The 22,904-nt window shown below is 45.9% G+C and overlaps 1 protein-coding gene across 2 annotated transcripts in view; it reads left to right on the plus strand.

Annotated features, from left to right (window-relative positions):
* The window catches only part of FOXN2 (forkhead box N2), a 35,310-nt gene that overhangs the window by 7,992 nt on the left and 4,414 nt on the right, over positions 1-22,904 (plus strand). The window contains exons 2-4 of one of the 2 annotated variants that reach the window (XM_038751690.1): positions 9,435-9,559; positions 19,033-19,097; positions 21,609-21,677. In XM_038751690.1, coding sequence (XP_038607618.1) covers positions 9,435-9,559; positions 19,033-19,097; positions 21,609-21,677 — 259 coding nt within the window. The remainder of the gene's footprint in view (positions 1-9,434; positions 9,560-19,032; positions 19,098-21,608; positions 21,678-22,904) is intronic. The other variant, XM_038751691.1, reaches the window with a different exon arrangement.

Raw genomic sequence — 22,904 nt, forward strand, 5'->3', positions numbered from 1 at the left:
TGGGGCTCACAGTCTTCATCCTTATTTTACAGATGAGGGAACTGAGGCGCAGAGAACGGAAGCGGCTTTCCCGAGGTCACACAGCGGACAAGTGGCGGAGCCGGGATTCGAACCCACGACCTCTGACTCCCAAGACCGGCTCTTTCCACTGAGCCGCGCTGCTTCAGTTGGGCCTCGGAGTCCGAAGACCTGGGTTCGCATCCCGGCTCTGCCTCCCGCCTGCTGTGTGACTGTGGGCGGTCATTTAGTAATAACAATATTATCGTTATTAATCATATCATGATATATGATATATATCATCATCATCATCATCAATCGTATTTATTGAGCGCCTACTATGTGCAGAGCACTGTACTAAGCGCTTGGGAAGTACAGATTGGCAACAACAACATATATGTATATGCAGAGCACTGACCTAAGCGCTTGGGAAGTACAAATTGGCAACAACAACATATATGTATATGTGTGTCATGGCTCGGTGGAAAGAGCCCGGGCTTTGGAGTCAGAGGTCACGGGTTCAAATCCCGCCTCCGCCACTTGTCAGCTGGGTGACTTCGGGCAAGTCACTTCACTTCTCTGGGCCTCAGTGACCTCATCTGTTAAAATGGGGATTCATCATCATCATCAGCATCATCAATCGTATTTATTGAGCGCTTACTGTGTGCAGAGCACTGTACTAAGCGCTTGGGAAGTACAAGTTGGCAACATATAGAGACGGTCCCTACCCAACAGTGGGCTCACAGTCTAAAAGGGGGGATTGAGACTTTGAGCCCCCCGTGGGACAACCTGATCACCTTGTAACCTCCCCAGCGCTTAGAACAGTGCTTTGCACATAGTAAGCGCTTAATAAATGCCATCATTATTATTACATATCATATATATGATATATTCATTCATTCATTCAATCGTATTTATTGAGCGCTTACTGTGTGCGGAGCACTGTGCTAAGCGCTTGGGAAGTATAAGTTGGAAACATGTAGAGCCCTACCCAACATTGGGCTCACAGTCTAGAAGGGGGGAGACAGAGAACCAAACAAAACATATTAACAAAATGAAATAGAATAAATGTGTACAAATAAAATAAATACATTTATTATATATATGTGTGTATGTATATATATAAAATATAAATATGTACAAATAAAATAAATTTATTGAGTGCTTACTGTGTGTTGCCAACTTGGACTTCCCAAGCGCTTAGTCCAGTGCTCGGCACACAGGAAGCGCTCAATAAATACGATTGATTGATTGATTGACTCCTTCTCCCTTCTGAGTCACCCTGGGACTTATCAGCCCCCCTTTATCCTCAGCCCCGCAGGACTTTGGTCCATCTCAGTCATTTATTAACTTTTATTATTACAATCCCAGCAGGCAGGTGGGATGGACCTTGGAAACCCTCTTGCCTGACTGCGCTCAGTCCATCCACAAAAGTGTGGTCAGACCCCTTCTCTGGGCCCTGGACCTTTGGAAGAACATGGCTTAGATTCATTCATTCATTCATTCATTCATTCATTCATTCATTCAATCCTATTTATTGAGCGCTTACTGTGTGCAGAGCACTGTACAAAGCGCTTGGGAAGTACAAGTTGGCAACATAGATCCCAATAGATAAGAGGCGGAAGGTATTTGCAACTAGGTAGGAGTGTTTTCCTCCTGAGTTTATTCATTTATTCATTCATTCATTCAATCGTATTTATTGAGCGCTTACTGTGTGCAGAGCACTGTACGAAGCGCTTGGGAAGTACAAGTTGGCAACATAGATCCCAGTAGATAGGAGGCGGAAGGTATTTGCGACTAGGTAGGAGTGTTTTCCTCCTGAGTTTATTCATTTATTCATTCATTCATTCATTCAATCGTATTTATTGAGCGCTTACTGTGTGCAGAGCACTGTACGAAGCGTTTGGGAAGTACAAGTTGGCAACATAGATCCCAGTAGATGAGGCGGAAGGTACTTGCGACTAGGTAGGAGTGTTTTCCTCCTGAGTTTATTCATTTATTCACTCATTCATTCATTCAATCGTATTTATTGAGCACTTACTGTGTGCAGAGCACTGTACGAAGCGTTTGGGAAGTACAAGTTGGCAACATAGATCCCAGTAGAAGAGGCGGAAGGTACTTGCGACTAGGTAGGAGTGTTTTCCTCCTGAGTTTATTCATTTATTCATTCATTCATTCATTCAATCGTATTTATTGAGCGCTTACTGTGTGCAGAGCACTGTACAAAGCGCTTGGGAAGTACCAGTTGGCAACATAGATCCCAGTAGATGAGGCGGAAGGTATTTGCGACTAGCTAGGAGTGTTTTCCTCCTGAGTTTATTCATTTATTCATTCATTCATTCATTCAATCGTATTTATTGAGCGCTTACTGTGTGCAGAGCACTGGACTAAGCGCTTGGGAAGTACCAGTTGGCAACATAGATCCCAGTAGATGAGGCGGAAGGTATTTGCAACTAGCTAGGAGTGTTTTCCTCCTGAGTTTATTCATTCATTCATTCATTCATTCATTCAATCGTATTTATTGAGCGCTTACTGTGTGCAGAGCACTGTACTAAGCACTTGGGAAGTACAAGTTGGCAACATAATCTCAGTAGATGAGGCGGAAGGTATTTGCGGCTAGCTAGGAGTGTTTTCCTCCCGAGTTTATTCATTCATTCATTCATTCAATCCTATTTATTGAGCGCTTACTGTGTGCAGAGCACTGTACGAAGCGCTTGGGAAGTACAAGTTGGCAACATAGATCCCAGTAGATGAGGCGGAAGGTATTTGCGACTAGGTAGGAGTGTTTTCCTCCTGAGTTTATTCATCCATTCATTCATTCATTCATTCAGTCGTATTTATTGAGCGCTTACTGTGTGCAGAGCACTGTACTAAGCACTTGGGAAGTACAAGTTGGCAACATAGATCCCAGTAGATGAGGCGGAAGGTATTTGCGGCTAGCTAGGAGTGTTTTCCTCCTGAGTTCATTCATTCATTCATTCATTCAATCGTATTTATTGAGCGCTTACTGTGTGCAGAGCACTGTACTAAGCACTTGGGAAGTACAAGTTGGCAACATAGATCCCAGTAGATAGGAGGCGGAAGGTATTTGCGACTAGGTAGGAGTGTTTTCCTCCTGAGTTTATTCATCCATTCATTCATTCATTCATTCAGTCGTATTTATTGAGCGCTTACTGTGTGCAGAGCACTGTACTAAGCACTTGGGAAGTACAAGTTGGCAACATAGATCCCAGTAGATGAGGCGGAAGGTATTTGCGGCTAGCTAGGAGTGTTTTCCTCCTGAGTTCATTCATTCATTTATTCATTCAATCGTATTTATTGAGCACTTACTGTGTGCAGAGCACTGTACGAAGCGCTTGGGAAGTACAAGTTGGCAACATAGATCCCAGTAGATAAGAGGCAGAAGGTATTTGCGACTAGGTAGGAGTGTTTTCCTCCTGAGTTTATTCATTTATTTATACATTCATTCATTCAATCATATTTATTGAGCGCTTACTGTGTGCAGAGCACTGGACTAAGTGCTTGGGAAGTACAAGTTGGCAACAAAGATCCCAGTAGATGAGTCGGAAGGTATTTGCAACTAGCTAGGAGTGTTTTCCTCCTGAGTTTATTCATCCATTCATTCATTCATTCATTCAGTCGTATTTATTGAGCGCTTACTGTGTGCAGAGCACTGTACTAAGCACTTGGGAAGTACAAGTTGGCAACAAAGATCCCAGTAGATAAGAGGCGGAAGGTATTTGCGGCTAGCTAGGAGTGTTTTCCTCCTGAGTTCATTCATTCATTTATTCATTCAATCGTATTTATTGAGCGCTTACTGTGTGCAGAGCACTGTACGAAGCGTTTGGGAAGTACAAGTTGGCAACATAGATCCCAGTAGATGAGGCGGAAGGTATTTGCGACTAGCTAGGAGTGTTTTTCCTCCTGAGTTTATTCATTCATTCATTCATTCAATTGTATTTATTGAGCGCTTACTGTGTGCAGAGCACTGTACTAAGCGCTTGGGAAGTACACGTTGGTAACATAGATCCCAGTAGATAGGAGGCGGAAGGTATTTGCGACTAGGTAGGAGTGTTTTCCTCCTGAGTTTATTCATTCATTCATTCATTCAATCGTATTTATTGAGCGCTTACTGTGTGCAGAGCACTGTACTAAGCACTTGGGAAGTACAAGTTGGCAACATAGATCCCAGTAGATAAGAGGCGGAAGGTATTTGCGACTAGGTAGGAGTGTTTTCCTCCTGAGTTTATTCATTTATTTATACATTCATTCATTCAATCATATTTATTGAGCGCTTACTGTGTGCAGAGCACTGGACTAAGTGCTTGGGAAGTACAAGTTGGCAACAAAGATCCCAGTAGATGAGTCGGAAGGTATTTGCAACTAGCTAGGAGTGTTTTCCTCCTGAGTTTATTCATCCATTCATTCATTCATTCATTCAGTCGTATTTATTGAGCGCTTACTGTGTGCAGAGCACTGTACTAAGCACTTGGGAAGTACAAGTTGGCAACAAAGATCCCAGTAGATAAGAGGCGGAAGGTATTTGCGGCTAGCTAGGAGTGTTTTCCTCCTGAGTTCATTCATTCATTTATTCATTCAATCGTATTTATTGAGCGCTTACTGTGTGCAGAGCACTGTACGAAGCGTTTGGGAAGTACAAGTTGGCAACATAGATCCCAGTAGATGAGGCGGAAGGTATTTGCGACTAGCTAGGAGTGTTTTTCCTCCTGAGTTTATTCATTCATTCATTCATTCAATTGTATTTATTGAGCGCTTACTGTGTGCAGAGCACTGTACTAAGCGCTTGGGAAGTACACGTTGGTAACATAGATCCCAGTAGATAGGAGGCGGAAGGTATTTGCGACTAGGTAGGAGTGTTTTCCTCCTGAGTTTATTCATTCATTCATTCATTCAATCGTATTTATTGAGCGCTTACTGTGTGCAGAGCACTGTACTAAGCACTTGGGAAGTACAAGTTGGCAACATAGATCCCAGTAGATAAGAGGCGGAAGGTATTTGCGACTAGGTAGGAGTGTTTTCCTCCTGAGTTTATTCATTTATTCATTCATTCATTCAATCGTATTTATTGAGCGCTTACTGTGTGCAGAGCACTGTACTAAGCACTTGGGAAGCACAAGTTGGCAACATAGATCCTAGTAGATAAGAGGCGGAAGGTATTTGCAACTAGGTAGGAGTGTTTTCCTCCTGAGTTCATTCATTCATTCATTCATTCAGTCGTATTTATTGAGTGCTTACTGTGTGCAGAGCACTGTACTAAGCGCTTGGGAAGTACAAGTTCGCAACATAGATCCCTCTCCTTCCTCTCCCCATCCTCCCCCTCCCCATCCCCCCTTACCTCCTTCCCCTCCCCACAGCACCTGTAAATATGTTTGTACAGATTTATTACTCTATTTCTTTTACCTGTACATATTTACTCTTCTATTTATTTTATTTTGTTAATATGTCTTGTTTTGTTGCCTGTCTCTCCCTTCTAGACTGTGAGCCCGCTTTTGGGTAGGGACTGTCTCTATCTGTTGCCAACTTGGACTTCCCAAGCGCTTAGTCCAGCGCTCTGCACACAGTAAGCGCTCAGTAAATACGATTGAATGAATGTATAAATAAATAGAGTAATAAATACATACAAACATCTATACATATATATACAGGTGCTGGGGTGGGGGAGGAGGTAAGGCGGGGGGATGGGGAGGAGATTCGTTCGATTGTATTTATTGAGCGCTCACTGTGTGCAGAGCACTGGACTAAGCGCTTGGAAAGGCGAATTCGGCCACAAAGAGAGACAATCCCTGCCCACAACGGGCTTGCAGTCTAGAGGGATGGAGACAGCATCAAAACGAGGAAACAGGCCTCAATAGCATCAATATAAATTAATAGAATTACAGAGAAACAGTGTGGCTCAGTGGAAAGAGCATAATAATAATAATAGTGTTGGCATTTATTAAGCGCTTACTACGTGCAAAGCACTGTTCTAAGCGCTGGGGAGGTTACAAGGTGATGAGGCTGTCCCACGGTGGGGGGGGGGTCACAGTCTTAATCCCTATTTTCCAGATGAGGTAACTGAGGCCCAGAGAAGTGAAGTGACTTGCCCAAAGTCACCCAGCTGACAATTGGTGGAGCTGGGACTTGAACCCATGACCTCTGACTCCAAAGCCCGGGCTCTTTCCACTGAGCCACACTAAGTCAAAGATCGAATCCCAGCTCTGCCAATTCATTCATTCAATCATATTTATTGAGCGCTTACTGTGTGCAGAGCACTGCGCTAAACACTTGGGAAGTACAAGTTGGCAACATCTAGAGACGGTCCCTACCCAACAGTGGGCTCACAGCTAATTATATATGTATATATGTTTGTATGTATTTATCACTCATTTATTTATTTTACTTGTACATATCTATTCTATTTATTTTATTTTGTTAATATGTTTGGTTTTGTTCTCTGTCTCCCCCTTTTAGACTGTGAGCCCACTGTCGGGTAGGGACTGTCTCTAGATGTGGCCAACTTGGACTTCCCAAGCACTTAGTACAGTGCTCTGCACACAGTAAGCGCTCAATAAATATGATTGATTGATTGATTGAATTGTCATCTGTGTGACTTTGGGTGAGTCACTTCACTTCTCTGGGCCTCAGTTCCCTCATGTGGAAAATGGGGATGAAGACTGGGAGCCCCATGTGGGACAACCCGATCACCTTGTAACCTCCCCAGCGCTTAGAACAGTGCTTGGCACATAGTAAGCGCTTAATAAATGCCATCATTATTATTAATATTATCAAAGGGAGCGAGTCAGGGTGACACGGGAGGGGGAGATGAGGAAAAGTGAGGCTTAATCTGGGAAGGCCTCTTGGAGGAGATAATAATAATGGTGGTATTTGTTAAGCGCTTACTCCGTGCCAAGCACTGTTCTAAGCGCTGGGGGGGATACAAGGTGATCGGCTTGTCCCACGTGGGGCTCCCAGTCTTCATCCCCATTTTCCAGATGAGGGAACTGAGGCCCAGAGGAGTGAAGTGACTTGCCCAAAGTCACCCAGCTGACAGTTGGCGGAGGCGGGATTTGAACCCACGACCTCTGACTCCCAAGCCCGGGCTCTTTCCGCTGAGCCACGCAGTGCTTCTCCTCACCTTTACCCCTCAGACTTCCCTGGCTTGTCATTGCTGCGGGACTAATTGCTGTGGCCGTAAAAAGCCAATCCTCTGTGGCATATAATTAAATCGGCAAGGAGGAGATTATAATAAATACACTAGAAAATGAAGTGGAGCGCATGTGTTCTTAATATATAAGCATTTATTACCCTTCCACCCTTAAACTCGTCTCTGTTAGGCATTCATTCATTCATTCAATCGTATTTATTGAGCGCTTACTGTACGCAGAGCACTGTACTAAGCGCTTGGGAAGTCCAAGTTGGCAACATAGAGAGACGGTCCCTACCCAACAGCGGGCTCACGGTCTAAAAGGGGGAGACAGAGAACAAAACCAAACATATTAACCAAAGAAAATAAATAGAATAAATCTGTACAAATAAGAGTAATATTATTACTATTATATATATTCATTCAATCGCATTTATTCACTCATTCATTCAATCGTATTTGTTGAGCACTTACTGTGTGCAGAGCACTGGACTAAGCGCTTGGGAAGTCCAAGTCGGCAGCATATGGAGACGGTCCCTACCCGACAGCGGGCTCACAGTCTAGAAGGGGGAGACAGACAACAAAACAAAACATATTAACAAAAGAAAATAAATAGAATAAATCTGTACAAATAAAATAGAGTAATATTATTACTATTATATATATTCATTCAATCGCATTTATTCATTCATTCATTCAATCGTATTTATTGAGCGCTTACTGTGTGCAGAGCACTGGACTAAGCGCTTGGGAAGTCCAAGTCGGCAACATCCATCAATCAATCAATTGTATTTATTGAGCGCTTACTGTGTGCAGAGCACTGGACTAAGCGCTTGGGAAGTCCAAGTCGGCAACATATAGAGACGGTCCCTACTCAGCAGCGGGCTCACCGTCTAGAAGGGGGAGACAGAGAACAAAACAAAACTTATTAACAAAAGAAAATAAATAGAATAAATCTGTGCAAATACAATAGAGTAATATTATTACTATAATATATATATTCATTCAAACGCATTCATTCATTCATTCAATCGTATTTATTGAGCGCTTACTGTGTGCAGAGCACTGGACTAAGCGCTTGGGAAGTCCAAGTCGGCAACATCCATCAATCAATCAATTGTATTTATTGAGCGCTTACTGTGTGCAGAGCACTGGACTAAGCGCTTGGGAAGTCCAAGTCGGCAACATATAGAGACGGTCCCTACTCAGCAGCGGGCTCACCGTCTAGAAGGGGGAGACAGAGAACAAAACAAAACTTATTAACAAAAGAAAATAAATAGAATAAATCTGTGCAAATACAATAGAGTAATATTATTACTATAATATATATATTCATTCAAACGCATTCATTCATTCATTCAATCGTATTTATTGAGCGCTTACTGTGTGCAGAGCACTGGACTAAGCGCTTGGGAAGTCCAAGTGGGCAACATCTAGAGACGGTCCCTACCCGACAGCGGGCTCACAGTCCAGAAGGGGGAGACAGGGAACAAAACAAAACATATTAACAAAATAAAATAAATAGAATAAATCTGTACAAATAAAATAGAGTAATATTATTACTATTATATATATTCATTCAATCGCATTTATTCATTCATTCATTCAATCGTATTTATTGAGCGTTTACTGTGTGCAGAGCACTGGACTAAGTGCTTGGGAAGTCCAAGTCGGCAACATCAATCAATCAATCAATCGTATTTATTGAGCGCTTACTGTGTGCAGAGCATTGGACTAAGCGCTTGGGAAGTCCAAGTCGGCAACATATAGAGAAGGTCCCTACCCAACAGCGGGCTCAGTCTAGAAGGGGGAGACGGACAACAAAACAAAGCATATTAACAAAATAAAATAAATAGAATAAATCTGTACAAAAAATAGAGTAATATTATTACTATTATATATATTCATTCAATTGCATTTATTCATTCATTCATTCAATCGTATTTATTGAGCGCTTACTGTGTGCAGAGCACTGGACTAAGCGCTTGGGAAGTCCAAGTCGGCAACATCCATCAATCAATCAATCGTATTTATTGAGCGCTTACTGTGTGCAGAGCATTGGACTAAGCGCTTGGGAAGTCCAGGTTGGCAACATATAGAGACCCAACAGTGGGCTCACAGTCTAGAAGGGGGAGACAGAGAACAAAACAAAACTTATTAACAAAATAAATAGAATAAATCTGTACAGATAAATAAATAAATAAATAAATAAATAGAGTAAGATCAGTACTATTATATATATATTATTATTACCGCTGCTGTTTATTAACACGGGCTGTTTGTTCGGTCCCAGGTGAACGGGAAAGGTTCCTTATGGTGTGTGGATCCGGAATATAAACCCAACCTCATCCAAGCTCTGAAGAAGCAGCCTTTCCCGTCCGCGTTTGCGTTTTATACTCCACCGGCCTCTCCAGAAAGGTAAGAGAAACACCCGGCGAGCAGCGGGGAGGGTCCTTTCCATCCCTCTAATAATAATAATAATTATTATTATTACATTAATATATATTATTATATTAATATTATAATATAATATAATTATATATATTATTATATTAATATTATTATATAATATAATTATATAATAATATATAATAATATTATTATATCATTATAATATAACTATATATATTATATGATGTAATTATAATAATATTATTCTTATATTATTATTATTATGGTGTTTGTTGATGATGATGTGATGATGATGCCATTTGTTAAGCGCTTACTATGTGCAAAGCACCGCTCTAAGCACTGGGGAGGATCCAAGGTGATCAGGTTGTCCCACGGGGGGCTCACGATCTTAATCCCCATTTTCCAGATGAGGTCACCGAGGCCCAGAGAAGTGAAGCGACTCGCCCAGAGTCACCCAGCTGACAAGCGGCGGTGCCGGGATTTGAACCCACGACCTCTGACTCCCAAGCCCGGGCTCTTTCCACTGAGCCACGCTGCTGCTGTGCCATAATAATAATAATTGTGCTATTCGTTAAGCGCTTCCTATGTGCCGGGCACTGTTCTGAGCGCTGGGGGAGATAGAAGGTAGTCTCTGTCCCATGTGGGGCTCACAGTCTCAGTCCCCATTTGACAGATGAGGGAACTGAGGCACAGGGAAGTGAAGTGACTCGCCCGAGGTCACTCAGCAGGCAGAGAAGCAGCGTGGCTCAGTAGAAAGAGCCCGGGCTTTGGAGTCATCATCAATCGTCATCAATCGTATTTATTGAGCGCTTACTGTGTGCAGAGCACTGTACTAAGCGCTTGGGAAGTACAAATTGGCAACATATAGAGACAATCCCTACCCAACAGTGGGCTCACAGTCTAAAAGGGGGAGAGGTCATGGGTTCAAATCCTGACTCTGCCAATTGTCAGCTGGGTGACTTTGGGCCAGTCACTTCTCTGGGCCTCAGTTCCCTCATCTGTAAAATGGGGATTGAAGACTGTGAGCCCCCCGTGGGACACCTGATCACCTTGTATTCATTCATTCATTCATTCATTCAGTCGTATTTATTGAGCGCTTACTGTGTGCAGAGCACTGGACTAAGCGCTTGGGAAGTCCAAGTTGGCAACCTATAGAGACAGTCCCTACCCGACAGCGGGCTCACAGTCTAGAAGGGGGAGACAGACGACAAAACAAAACATATTAACAAAATAAAATAAATAGAATAAATATGTACAAGTAAAATAGAGTAATATGTACAAACATATATACATATTCATTCCTTCATTCAATTGTATTTATTGAGCGCTTACTGTGTGCAGAGCACTGTACTAAGCGCTTGGGAAGTCCAAGTTGGCAACATATAGAGACGGTCCCTACCCGACAGCGGGCTCACAGTCTAGAAGGGGGAGACAGAGAACTAAAACAAAACATATTAACAAAATAAAATAAATAGAATAAATATGTACAAGTAAAATAGAGTAATAAATATGTACAAACATATATACATATTCATTCATTCATTCAATTGTATTTATTGAGCGCTTACTGTGTGCAGAGCACTGTACTAAGCGCTTGGGAAGTACAAGTTGGCAACGTATTTTAGTTATTACAAGTACGACCGATCGACGGAGAGAGGCCTGGAAAAGATTGGGGGATCATTCATTCATTCATTCATTCAATCGTATTTTTTGAGCACTTACTGTGTGCAGAGCACTGTACTAAGCGCTTGGTAACTCCTAGAGACGGTCCCTACCCGACAGCGGGCTCACAGTCTAGCAGGGGGAGACAGACGACAAAACAAAACATATTAACAAAATAAAATAAATAGAATAAATATGTGCAAATAAAATAGAGTAATAAATATGTACAAATAAAATAGAGTAATAAATATGTACAAACATATGTAACCTCCCCTGCGTTTGAACAGTGCTTTGCACATAGTAAGTGCTTAATAAATACCATTCTCTAAACCTCAGTTACCTCATCTGTAAAATGGGGATGAAGACTGTGAGCCCCCCGTGGGACAACCCGATCACCTTGTATCCCCCCAGCGCTTACAACAGTGTTTTGCACATAGTAAGCGCTTAATAAATGCCATTATTAGTAGTAGTAGTGGCTAGAGCACTGTTCTGGGAGTCAGAAGGTCATGGGTTCTAATCCTGGACCCCCCACTCCTCTGCTGTGTGACCTTGGGTAAGTCACTTCTCTGCCCCTCAGTGACCTCATCTGTAAAATGGGGATTGAGCTGGTGAACCCCACATGGGACGGGGGCTGTGTTCCACTCAATTTGCTTGGATCCTCCCCAGTGCTCAGTACAGTGCCTGGCACATAGTAAGCGCTTAACAAATTCATTCAGCGCTTAGAAAAGTGCTTGGCACATAGTAAGCGCTTAACAAATCCCATCGTCGTTATTATCCGTGCCCTCTGTTTCCCACCTTTCCCGTCTACCGGTGTCCCGGGGTCCCGGCTGCCAGAGGAGCACTGTGGCCTAGTGGGTAGAGCCCGGGCTTGGGTTCTAGTCCCGGGCTCCGCCACCTGTCTGCCGTGTGACCCGGGGTAAGTCACTTCACTTCCCGGGCTTTGGAGTCCGAGGTCATGGGTTCAAATCCCGGCTCTGCCAATTGTCAGCTGGGTGACCTGGGGCAAGTCACTTCACTTCTCTGGGCCTCAGTTCCCTCATCTGGAAAATGGGGATTCAAACTGTTGTTTTACCCGTTGTTGGGTAGCGACTTGGACTTCCCAAGCGCTTAGTACAGTGCTCTGCACACAGTAAGCGCTCAATAAATACGATTGAATGGATGAATGAATGAACAAATACCACCATTATTAGTAGTAGTGCTTCAGTAGAAAGAGCCTGGGCTTTGGAGTCAGAGGTCATGGGTTCAAATCCCGGCTCTGCCAATTGTCAGCTGGGTGACCTGGGGCAAGTCGCTTCACTTCTCTGGGCCTCAGTTCCCTCATCTGGAAAATGGGGATTCAAACTGTTGTTTTACCCGTTGTTGGGTAGCGACTTGTACTTCCCAAGCGCTTAGTACAGTGCTCTGCGCACCATAAGCGCTCAATAAATACAATTGAATGGATGAATGAATGAACAAATACCATCATTATTAGTAGTAGTGCTGCAACTAAATAGGGGAAGCAGCGGGGCTCAATAGAAAGAGGCCGGGCTTTGGAGTCCGAGGTCATGGGTTCAAATCCCGGCTCTGCCAATTGTCAGCTGGGTGACTTGGGGCAAGTCACTTCGCTTCTCTGGGCCTCAGTTCCCTCATCTGGAAAATGGGGATTCAAACTGTTGTTTTACCCGTTGTTGGGTAGCGACTTGTACTTCCCAAGCGCTTAGTACAGTGCTCTGCACACAGTAAGCGCTCAATAAATACGATTGAATGGATGAATGAATGAACAAATACCACTATTATTAGTAGTAGTGCTTCAACTGAATAGGGGAAGCAGCGGGGCTCAGTAGAAAAAGCCCGGGCTTTGGAGTCAGAGGTCATGGGTTCAAATTCCGCCTCTGCCAATTGTCAGCTGGGTGACTTTGGGGCAAGTCGCTTCACTTCTCTGGGCCTCAGTTCCCTCATCTGGAAAATGGGGATTAAAACTGTTGTTTTACCCATTGTTGGGTAGCGACTTGTACTTCCCAAGCGCTTAGTCCAGTGCTCTGCGCACAGTAAGCGCTCAATAAATACGATTGAATGGATGAATGAATGAACAAATACCACCGTTATTAGTAGTAGTGCTTCAGTAGAAAGAGCCTGGGCTTTGGAGTCCGAGGTCATGGGTTCAAATCCCGGCTCTGCCAATTGTCAGCTGGGTGACCTGGGGCAAGTCGCTTCGCTTCTCTGGGCCTCAGTTCCCTCATCTGTAAAATGGGGATTAAAACTGTTGTTTTACCCATTGTTGGGTAGCAACTTGTACTTCCCAAGCGCTTAGTCCAGTGCTCTGCGCACAGTAAGCGCTCAATAAATACGACTGAATGGATGAATGAATGAACCAATACCACCATTATTAGTAGTAGTGCTTCAACTGAATAGGGGAAGCAGGGTGGCTCAGTAGAAAGAGGCCGGGCTTTGGAGTCAGAGGTCATGGGTTCAAATCCCGCCTCTGCCAATTGTCAGCTGGGTGACTTTGGGGCAAGTCGCTTCACTTCTCTGGGCCTCAGTTCCCTCATCTGGAAAATGGGGATTAAAACTGTTGTTTTACCCGTTGTTGGGTAGCGACTTGTACTTCCCAAGCGCTTCGTCCAGTGCTCTGCACACAGTAAGCGCTCAATAAATACGATTGAATGGATGAATGAATGAACAAATACCACTATTATTAGTAGTAGTGCTTCAACTGAATAGGGGAAGCAGCGGGGCTCAGTAGAAAAAGCCTGGGCTTTGGAGTCCGAGGTCATGGGTTCAAATCCCGGCTCTGCCAATTGTCAGCTGGGTGACTTTGGGGCAAGTCACTTCACTTCTCTGGGCCTCAGTTCCCTCATCTGGAAAATGGGGATTAAAACTGTTGTTTTACCCGTTGTTGGGTAGCGACTTCTACTTCCCAAGCGCTTAGTCCAGTGCTCTGCGCACAGTAAGCGCTCAATAAATACGACTGAATGGATGAATGAATGAACAAATACCACCGTTATTAGTAGTAGTGCTGCAACTAAATAGGGGAAGCAGCGGGGCTCAGTAGAAAGAGCGCGGGCTTTGGAGTCAGAGGTCATGGGTTCAAATCCCGGCTCTGCCAATTGTCAGCTGGGTGATTTGGGGCAAGTCACTTCACTTCTCTGGGCCTCAGTTCCCTCATCTGGAAAATGGGGATTAAAACTGTTGTTTTACCCGTTGTTGGGTAGCGACTTGTACTTCCCAAGCGCTTCGTCCAGTGCTCTGCACACAGTAAGCGCTCAATAAATACGATTGAATGGATGAATGAATGAACAAATACCACCATTATTAGTAGTAGTGCTTCAGTAGAAAGAGCCTGGGCTTTGGAGTCAGAGGTCATGGGTTCAAATTCCGGCTCTGCCAATTGTCAGCTGGGTGACCTGGGGCAAGTCGCTTCACTTCTCTGGGCCTCAGTTCCCTCATCTGGAAAATGGGGATTAAAACTGTTGTTTTACCCATTGTTGGGTAGCGACTTGTACTTCCCAAGCGCTTAGTACAGTGCTGTGCACACAGTAAGCGCTCAATAAATACGACTGAATGGATGAATGAATGAACCAATACCACCGTTATTAGTAGTAGTGCTTCAACTGAATAGGGGAAGCAGCGGGGCTCAGTAGAAAGAGGCCGGGCTTTGGAGTCAGAGGTCATGGGTTCAAATGCCGCCTCTGCCAATTGTCAGCTGGGTGACTTGGGGCACTTCTGTGGGCCTCAGTTACCTCATCTGGAAAATGGGGATTAAAACTGGGAGCCCCGCGTGGGACAACCTGATCACCCTGTAACCTCCCCATCGGTTGGGTAGGGACCGACTCTATATGTTGCCAACTTGGACTTCCCAAGCGCTTAATACAGTGCTCTGCACACAGTAAGCGCTCAATAAATACGATTGATTGAATAAATACGATTAGAACAGTGCTTTGCACCTAATAAGCGCTTAATAAATGCCATCATTATTATTATTATTCACTTCCCCGGGCCTCAGTTCCCCTCAGCCGCAAAATGGGAAGTGAGACGGTGAGCCCCACGTGAGATCGGGACTGAGTCCAACCCGATTAGCTTGTTTCGATGCCAGCGCTTAGTACAGTGCCTGGCGCATAATAAGCGCTTAACAAATGCCATTGTTAAAAAAAAAAATCAGTCACTGATATCCAGTAAGTGTGTCCTGGGTATAGAGCATGCACTATATATCCGTAATGTATTTATTTTTTATTAATTTCTGTCTCTCCCTCTTGACTGGAAGCTCGTTGTGGGCAGGGTTTGTGTCGGTTACTATATTGTACTCTTCCAAGGTCTTAGTGATAATAATAATAATAATAATAATAATAATAATAATAATAGGCATTTAAGTGCTTACTATGTGCAAAGCACTGTTCTAAGCGCTGGGGAGGATACAGGGTGATCAGGTTGTCCCACGTGGGGCTCACATGGCTTAATCCCCATTTTCCAGATGAGGTCACTGAGGCCCAGAGAAGTGAAGTGACTTGCCCAAGATCACACAGCAGACATGTGGCGGAGCCGGAATTCGAACCCATGACCTCTGGCTCCCAAGCCCGGGCTCTTAGTACAGTGTTCTGCACCTAGTAAGCGCTCAAAAAATACAATTGATTGATCGATTGATTCACTAGGTGCCAGGGGAGGGCGTGATGCAGGTAGTAAAAGTGGTTCGTAATAATAATAATAATAATAATAATAATAATAATAATAATAATAATGGCATTTATTGAGCGCTTACTATGTCCAAAGCACCGTTCTAAGCGCTGGGGAGGTTACAAGGTGATCAGGTTGCCCCACGGGGGGCTCACAGTCTTCATCCCCATTTTCCAGATGAGGTCACTGAGGCCCAGAAAAGTGAAGCGACTCGCCCAAAGTCACCCGACTGACAATCGGCGGAGTCGGAATTTGAACCCATGACCTCTGACTCCAAAGCCCGGGCTCTTTCCACCGAGCCACGCTGCTTCTCTTAAGGTTCATATTTTCAGGGTTCTCAGTCTGGCCGGGGAGACCGTAAATTTCCGACCATCCAAACGCCGACTCTGCCGTTAAGCGCTTAGTCCAGTGCTCTGCACACGGTAAGCGCTCAATAAATACGATTGAATGAATGCCACTTGCCTGCCGTGAGACCTCAGGCAAGTCACTTAACTTCTCCGTGCCTCAGTTACCTCACCCGTACAGTGGGGATTCAGACGGTGAGCCCCGTGTGGGACATAATAATAATAATAATGATAATGGCATTTATTAAGCGCCTACTATGTGCAAAGCACTGTTCTAAGCGCTGGGGAGGTTCCAAGGTGATCAGGTTGTCCCACGTGGGGCTCACAGTCTTAATCCCCATTTTACAGATGAGGTAACTGAGGCCCAGAGAAGTGAAGCGACTTGCCCGAAGTCACCCAGCTGACCAGTGGCAGGGCCGGGATTCGAACCCAGGACCTCTGACTCCAAAGCCCGGGCTCTTTCCACCGAGCCACGCTGCTTCTGATTAGGTCGTACCTTCAGTGCTTAGAACGGCGCTTAATAAACGCCATCGTTATTATTATGATTCCCCCCACCCTTTATTAAAAAACGGTATTTCTTAGGCGCTTACTATGTGTTGCCCTTTTGTACTTCCCAAGCGCTTAGTCCAGTGCTCTGCACACAGTAAGCGCTCAATAAATACGACTGAATGAATGCCACTTGCCTGCCGTGAGACCTCGGGCAAGTCACTTAACTTCTCCGTGCCTCAGTTACCTCACCCGTACAGTGGGGATTCAGACGGTGAGCCCCGTGTGGGACATAATAATAATAATAATAATGGCATTTATTAAGCGCCTACTATGTGCAAAGCACTGTTCTAAGCGCTGGGGAGGTTCCAAGGTGATCGGGTTGTCCCATGTGACTCCCAGTCTTCATCCCCATTTTAAAGATGAGGGAACTGAGGCCCAGAGAAGTGAAGTGACTCGCCCGAAGTCACCCAGCTGACCAGTGGCAGGGCCGGGATTCGAACCCAGGACCTCTGACTCCAAAGCCCGGGCTCTTTCCACCGAGCCACGCTGCTTCTGATTAGGTCGTACCCTCAGTGCTTAGAACGGCGCTTAATAAACGCCATCATTATTATTATGATTCCCCCCACCCTTTATTAAAAAACGGTGTTTCTTAGGCGCTTACTATGTGTTGCCCTTTTGTACTTCCCAAGCGCTTAGTCCAGTGCTCTGCACACAGTAAGCGCTCAATAAATACGACTGAATGAATGCCACTTGCCTGCCGTGAGACCTCGGGCAAGTCACTTAACTTCTCCGTGCCTCAGTTACCTCACCCGTACAGTGGGGATTCAGACGGTGAGCCCCGTGTGGGACATAATAATAATAATAATAATGGCATTTATTAAGCGCCTACTATGTGCAAAGCACTGTTCTAAGCGCTGGGGAGGTTCCAAGGTGATCAGGTTGTCCCACGTGGGGCTCACAGTCTTAATCCCCATTTTACAGATGAGGTAACTGAGGCCCAGAGAAGTGAAGCGACTCGCCCAGTCGCCCAGCTGACAATTGGCGGTCGGAATTCGAACCCAGGACCTCTGACTCCAAAGCCCGGGCTCTTTCCACCGAGCCACGCTGCTTCTGATTAGGTCGTACCCTCAGTGCTTAGAACGGCGCTTAATAAACGCCATCATTATTATTATGATTCCCCCCACCCTTTATTAAAAAACGGTGTTTCTTAGGCGCTTACTATGTGTTGCCCTTTTGTACTTCCCAAGCGCTTAGTCCAGTGCTCTGCACACAGTAAGCGCTCAATAAATACGATTGAATGAATGCCACTTGCCTGCCGTGAGACCTCGGGCAAGTCATTTAACTTCTCCGTGCCTCAGTTACCTCACCCGTACAGTGGGGATTCAGACGGTGAGCCCCGTGTGGGACGTAATAATAATAATAATGGCATTTATTAAGCGTCTACTATGTGCAAAGCACTGTTTTAAGCGCTGGGGAGGTTCCAAGGTGATCAGGTTGTCCCATGTGACTCACAGTCTTCACCCCCATTTTAAAGATGAGGTAACTGAGGCCCAGAGAAGTGAAGCGACTCGACCGAAGTCACCCAGCTGACCAGTGGCGGAGTCGGAATTCGAACCCAGGACCTCTGACTCCAAAGCCCGGGCTCTTTCCACCGAGCCACGCTGCTTCTGATTAGGTCGTACCTTCAGTGCTTAGAACGGCGCTTAATAAACGCCATCGTTATTATTATGATTCCCCCCACCCTTTATTAAAAAACGGTATTAGGCGCTTACTATATGTTGCCGTTTTGTACTTCCCAAGCGCTTAGTCCAGTGCTCTGCACACAGTAAGCGCTCAATAAATACGACTGAATGAATGAAATGCTCGGCACATAGTACGCGCCTAACAGATACCACCATTATTAGCGTTATCTACGCCAGCTCTTCTTACGGGGCCCGGCCTGCCTTCATTCAGTCGTATTTATTGAGCGCCTACTGTGTGCGGAGCACTGTACTGAGCGCTTGGGCAGGACGAAACGGCAGCACAGAGTAAGCGCTTAAGAAATACCGCTTTTTAATAAAGGTTGGGGGGAATAATACTAATAAAAATAATGACGACGGCGTCTATTAAGCGCTTACTATGTTGCAAATTCAGGAGCTACTGCTTACGGAAGAGGCCACACGTGTGAGCTTCGGACGGTGGGGCGGAAATCCCGGCGGGAAGGTTGGGAGGTGAATCGGGGAAGTCTCCCCGGAGGCGGCGGCCCTAAGTCAATCAGTCGTATTTATTGAGCGCTTACCGTGTGCAGAGCACTGTACTGAGCGCCCGGAAGAAAGCTCACGGTTGTTGTTCTTCCAGCGGGTCATCGCCTCCCCACGACCTAACGTCCACGCTGAAGCAGAACCGAGGACGGACGCTCAAAGGTAAGGCGGGAAAATCCGCACGCCGCCCCCTTCCCGAACCGATCGATCAATCAATCGTACTTATTGAGCGCTTACTGTGTGCAGAGCGCTGGACTAAGCGCTTGGGAAGCACGGAATCCCAGCCCGCGGGCGCATCCGGAAAAGGGGGGGACGCCAGGGCCCCGTCGTGGGAAGAGACGGCGTGGCTGAGCGGAAAGGGCCGGGGCTTGGGAAGCTGTGTGACCGCGGGCAAGTCACTTCCCTTCTCTGGGCCTCAGTTTCCTCAGCTGGAAAATGGGGATGAAGACTGGGAGCCCCCCCGGGGGACAACCCGATCACCTTGTATCTCCCCCCAGCAGTGCTTGGCGCATTTCTAGACCGTGAGCCCGCTGTTGGGTGGGGACCGTCTCTATCTGTTGCCAACTTGGACTTCCCAAGCGCTTAGTACAGTGCTGTGCACACGGTAAGCGCTCAATAAATAGGATTGATTGAATGAATGAATGAATAATCATAATGACGGCATTTCTTAAGCGCTTACTATGTGCAAAGCGCCGTTCTAAGCGCTGGGGGGGGATACAAGGTGATCAGGTTGTCCCACGGGGGGCTTTCGGTCTTTATACAGCGCTAAGCGCTTAGTACAGTGCTCTGCACACAGTAAGCGCTCAGTAAATACGATTGAATGAATGAATAAATACTGTTGAATGAATGAATAGTCAGCGCTTAACAAATACCAAAATGATTATTGGGAGTCAGAGGACGTGGGTTCTAATCCCGGCTCCGCCCCTTGTCTGCTGGGTGACCTTGGGCGACTCGCTTAACTTCTCTGGGCCTCAGTTACCTCATCTGGAAAATGGGGATTAACACTGTGAGCCCCACGGGGGACAGCCTGATTACTCTGTACGAGAAGCAGCGTGGTTCAGTGGAAAGAGCCCGGGCTTTGGAGTCAGCGGTCGTGGGTTCAAATCTCGGCTCCGCCACTTGTCTGCTGGGTGACTTTGGGCAAGTCATTTCTCTGGGCCTCAGTTTCCTCAGCTGGAAAATGGGGGTGAAGACTGGGAGCCCTCCCCCGTGGGACAACCTGATGACCCTGTATCTCCCCCAGCGCTTAGAGAAGAAGCGTGGCTCAGTGGAAAGAGCCCAGGCTTTGGAGTCACAGGTCGTGGGTTCAAATCCTGGCTCCGCCACTTGTCAGCTGGGTGACTTTGGGCAAGTCACTTCACTTCTCTGGGCCTCAGTTCCCTCATCTGTAAAACGGGGATGAAGACTGTGAGCCCCCCGTGGGACCACCTGATCACCTTGTAACCTCCCCGGCGCTTAGAACAGTGCTTTGCACAGAGTAAGCGCTTAATAAATGCCATCTTAATAATTATTATTATTATCAGAGAAGCAGCGTGGCTCAGTGGAAAGAGCACAGGCTTTGGAGTCAGAGGTCATGAGTTCAAATCTCGGCTCTGTCAAGTGTAAGCTGTGTGACTTTGGGCAAGTCACTTCACTTCTCTGTGCCTCAGTTCCCTCATCTGTAAAATGGGGATGAAGACTTTGAGCCCCCCCGTGGGACAATCTGATCACCTTGTAACATCCCCGGCGCTTAGAACAGTGCTTTGCACATAATAAGCACTTAATAAATGCCATCATTATTATTATTATTATCATTATCATTATCAGAGAAGCAGCGTGGCTCAATGCAAAGAGCCCGGGCTTTGGAGTCAGAGGTCATGGGTTCAAATCTCGGCTCCGTCAAGTGTCAGCTGTGTGACTTTGGGCAAGTCACTTCACTTCTCTGGGCCTCAGTTCCCTCATCTGTAAAACGGGGATGAAGACTGGGAGCCCCCCATGGGCCAATCTGATCACCTTGTAACCTCCCCGGCGCTTAGAACATGCTTTGCACGTAATAAGCGCTTAATAAATGCCATCATTACTATTATTATCAGAGAAGCAGCATGGCTCAATGGAAAGAGCCCAGGCTTTGGAGTCAGGGGCCGTGGGTTCGAATCCTGGCTCCGCCAATTGTCAACTGGGTGACTTCGGGCAAGTCACTTCACTTCTCTGGGCCTCAGTTCCCTCATCTGGAAAACGGGGATGAAGACTGTGAGCCCCCCGTGGGACAACCTGATCACCTTGTAACCTCCCCGGCGCTTAGAACAGTGCTTTGCACAGAGTAAGCGCTTAATAAATGCCATCATAATTATTATTATTATTATCAGAGAAGCAGCGTGGCTCAATGGAAAGAGCCCGGGCTTTGGAGTCAGAGGTCATGGGTTCAAATCCCAGCTCCGCCAATTGTCAACTGGGTGACTTGGGGCAAGTCACTTCACTTCTCTGGGCCTCAGTTCCCTCATCTGGAAAACGGGGATGAAGACTGTGAGCCCCCCCGTGGGACCACCTGATCACCTTGTAACCTCTCCAGCGCTTAGAACAGTGCTTTGCACATAGTAAGCGCTTAATAAATGCCATCATTATTATTATTATTATTATTATTATTTTATTATTATCACCCCCCCGGATCTCACCTCCTCTCCCCTCTCTTTTCAGAGTCCGATTTCGACGCCGCCACTGCAATGATGCTGTTAAATTCTTCTATCGAGCGAGGGATTTTGGACTGTAAGCACACACTAACCGTTATCACCGACGGGAGGCAGGGGGTAGTCAGTCCATCAGTGGTATTTATTGAGCGCTCACTGTGGGTAATCAATCAATCAATCGTATTTATTGAGCGCTCACTGTGTGCAGAGCACTGGACTAAGCGCTTGGGAAGTCCAAGTTGGCAACATATAGAGACGGTCCCTACCCAACAGTGGGCTCACAGTCTAAAAGGGTAATGCGTCTGTTAATTGTTAGGCTGTGCCCCCCCCCCAAGCGCTTAGTACAGTGCTCTGCACCCAAGAAGCGCTCAATAAATGCGACTGACCGAATGGACGATGAAGCGCGGTGCAGATACATCCCCCGTTCACGAGGAGCCCGACGGATCTGAGGCAGAGTTGCTTTATCGTCAATCGTATTTCATCATCAATCGTATTTATTGAGCGCTTACTATGTGCAGAGCACTGGACTAAGCGCTTGGGAAGTACAAGTTGGCCACATATAGAGACAGTCCCTACCCAACGGTGGGCTCACAGTCTTTACCTCTGGAATACGGAGCCGGGATCCATCAGTGGTATTTATCGAGCGCTTGCTGTGTGCAGAGCACTGTACTGAACGCTAAGGAGAGGACAACAGAGAAGCAGCGTGGCTCAGTGGAAAGAGCCCGGGCTTGGGAGTCCGAGGTCGTGGGTTCAAATCCCGGCTTCCGCCAATTGCCAGCTGGGTGACTTTGGGCAAGTCACTTCACTTCTCTGGGCCTCAGTTCCCTCATCTGGAAAATGGGGATGAAGACTGGGAGCCCCATGTGGGACAACCTGATCACCTTGTATCCTCCCCAGAGCTTAGAACAGTGCCTTATGCATACTAAGCGCTTAGTAAATGCTATTATTATTATTATTATTATTATTATTCTCTGGGCCTGCTTAGTAAATGCTATTATTATTATTATTATTCTCTGGGCCTCAGTTCCCTCATCTGTAAAATGGGGATTAAGACTGTGAGCCCCACCGTGGGACAACCTAATCACCTTGTATCCCCCCCCCAGCGCGTAGAACAGTGCTTTGCACATAGTAAGTGCTTAATAAATGCTATTATTATTATTATGGGTTCAAATCCCCGCTCCGCCACCTGTCAGCTGTGTGACTTTGGGCAAGTCATTTCACTTCTCTGGGCCTCAGTTCCCTCATCTGTAAAATGGGGATTAAGACTGTGAGCCCCACGTGGGACAACCTAATCACCTTGTATCCC

The sequence above is a fragment of the Tachyglossus aculeatus genome, chromosome 9, assembly GCF_015852505.1.
Source record: "Tachyglossus aculeatus isolate mTacAcu1 chromosome 9, mTacAcu1.pri, whole genome shotgun sequence".
Taxonomy (NCBI): Eukaryota; Metazoa; Chordata; class Mammalia; order Monotremata; family Tachyglossidae; genus Tachyglossus; species Tachyglossus aculeatus.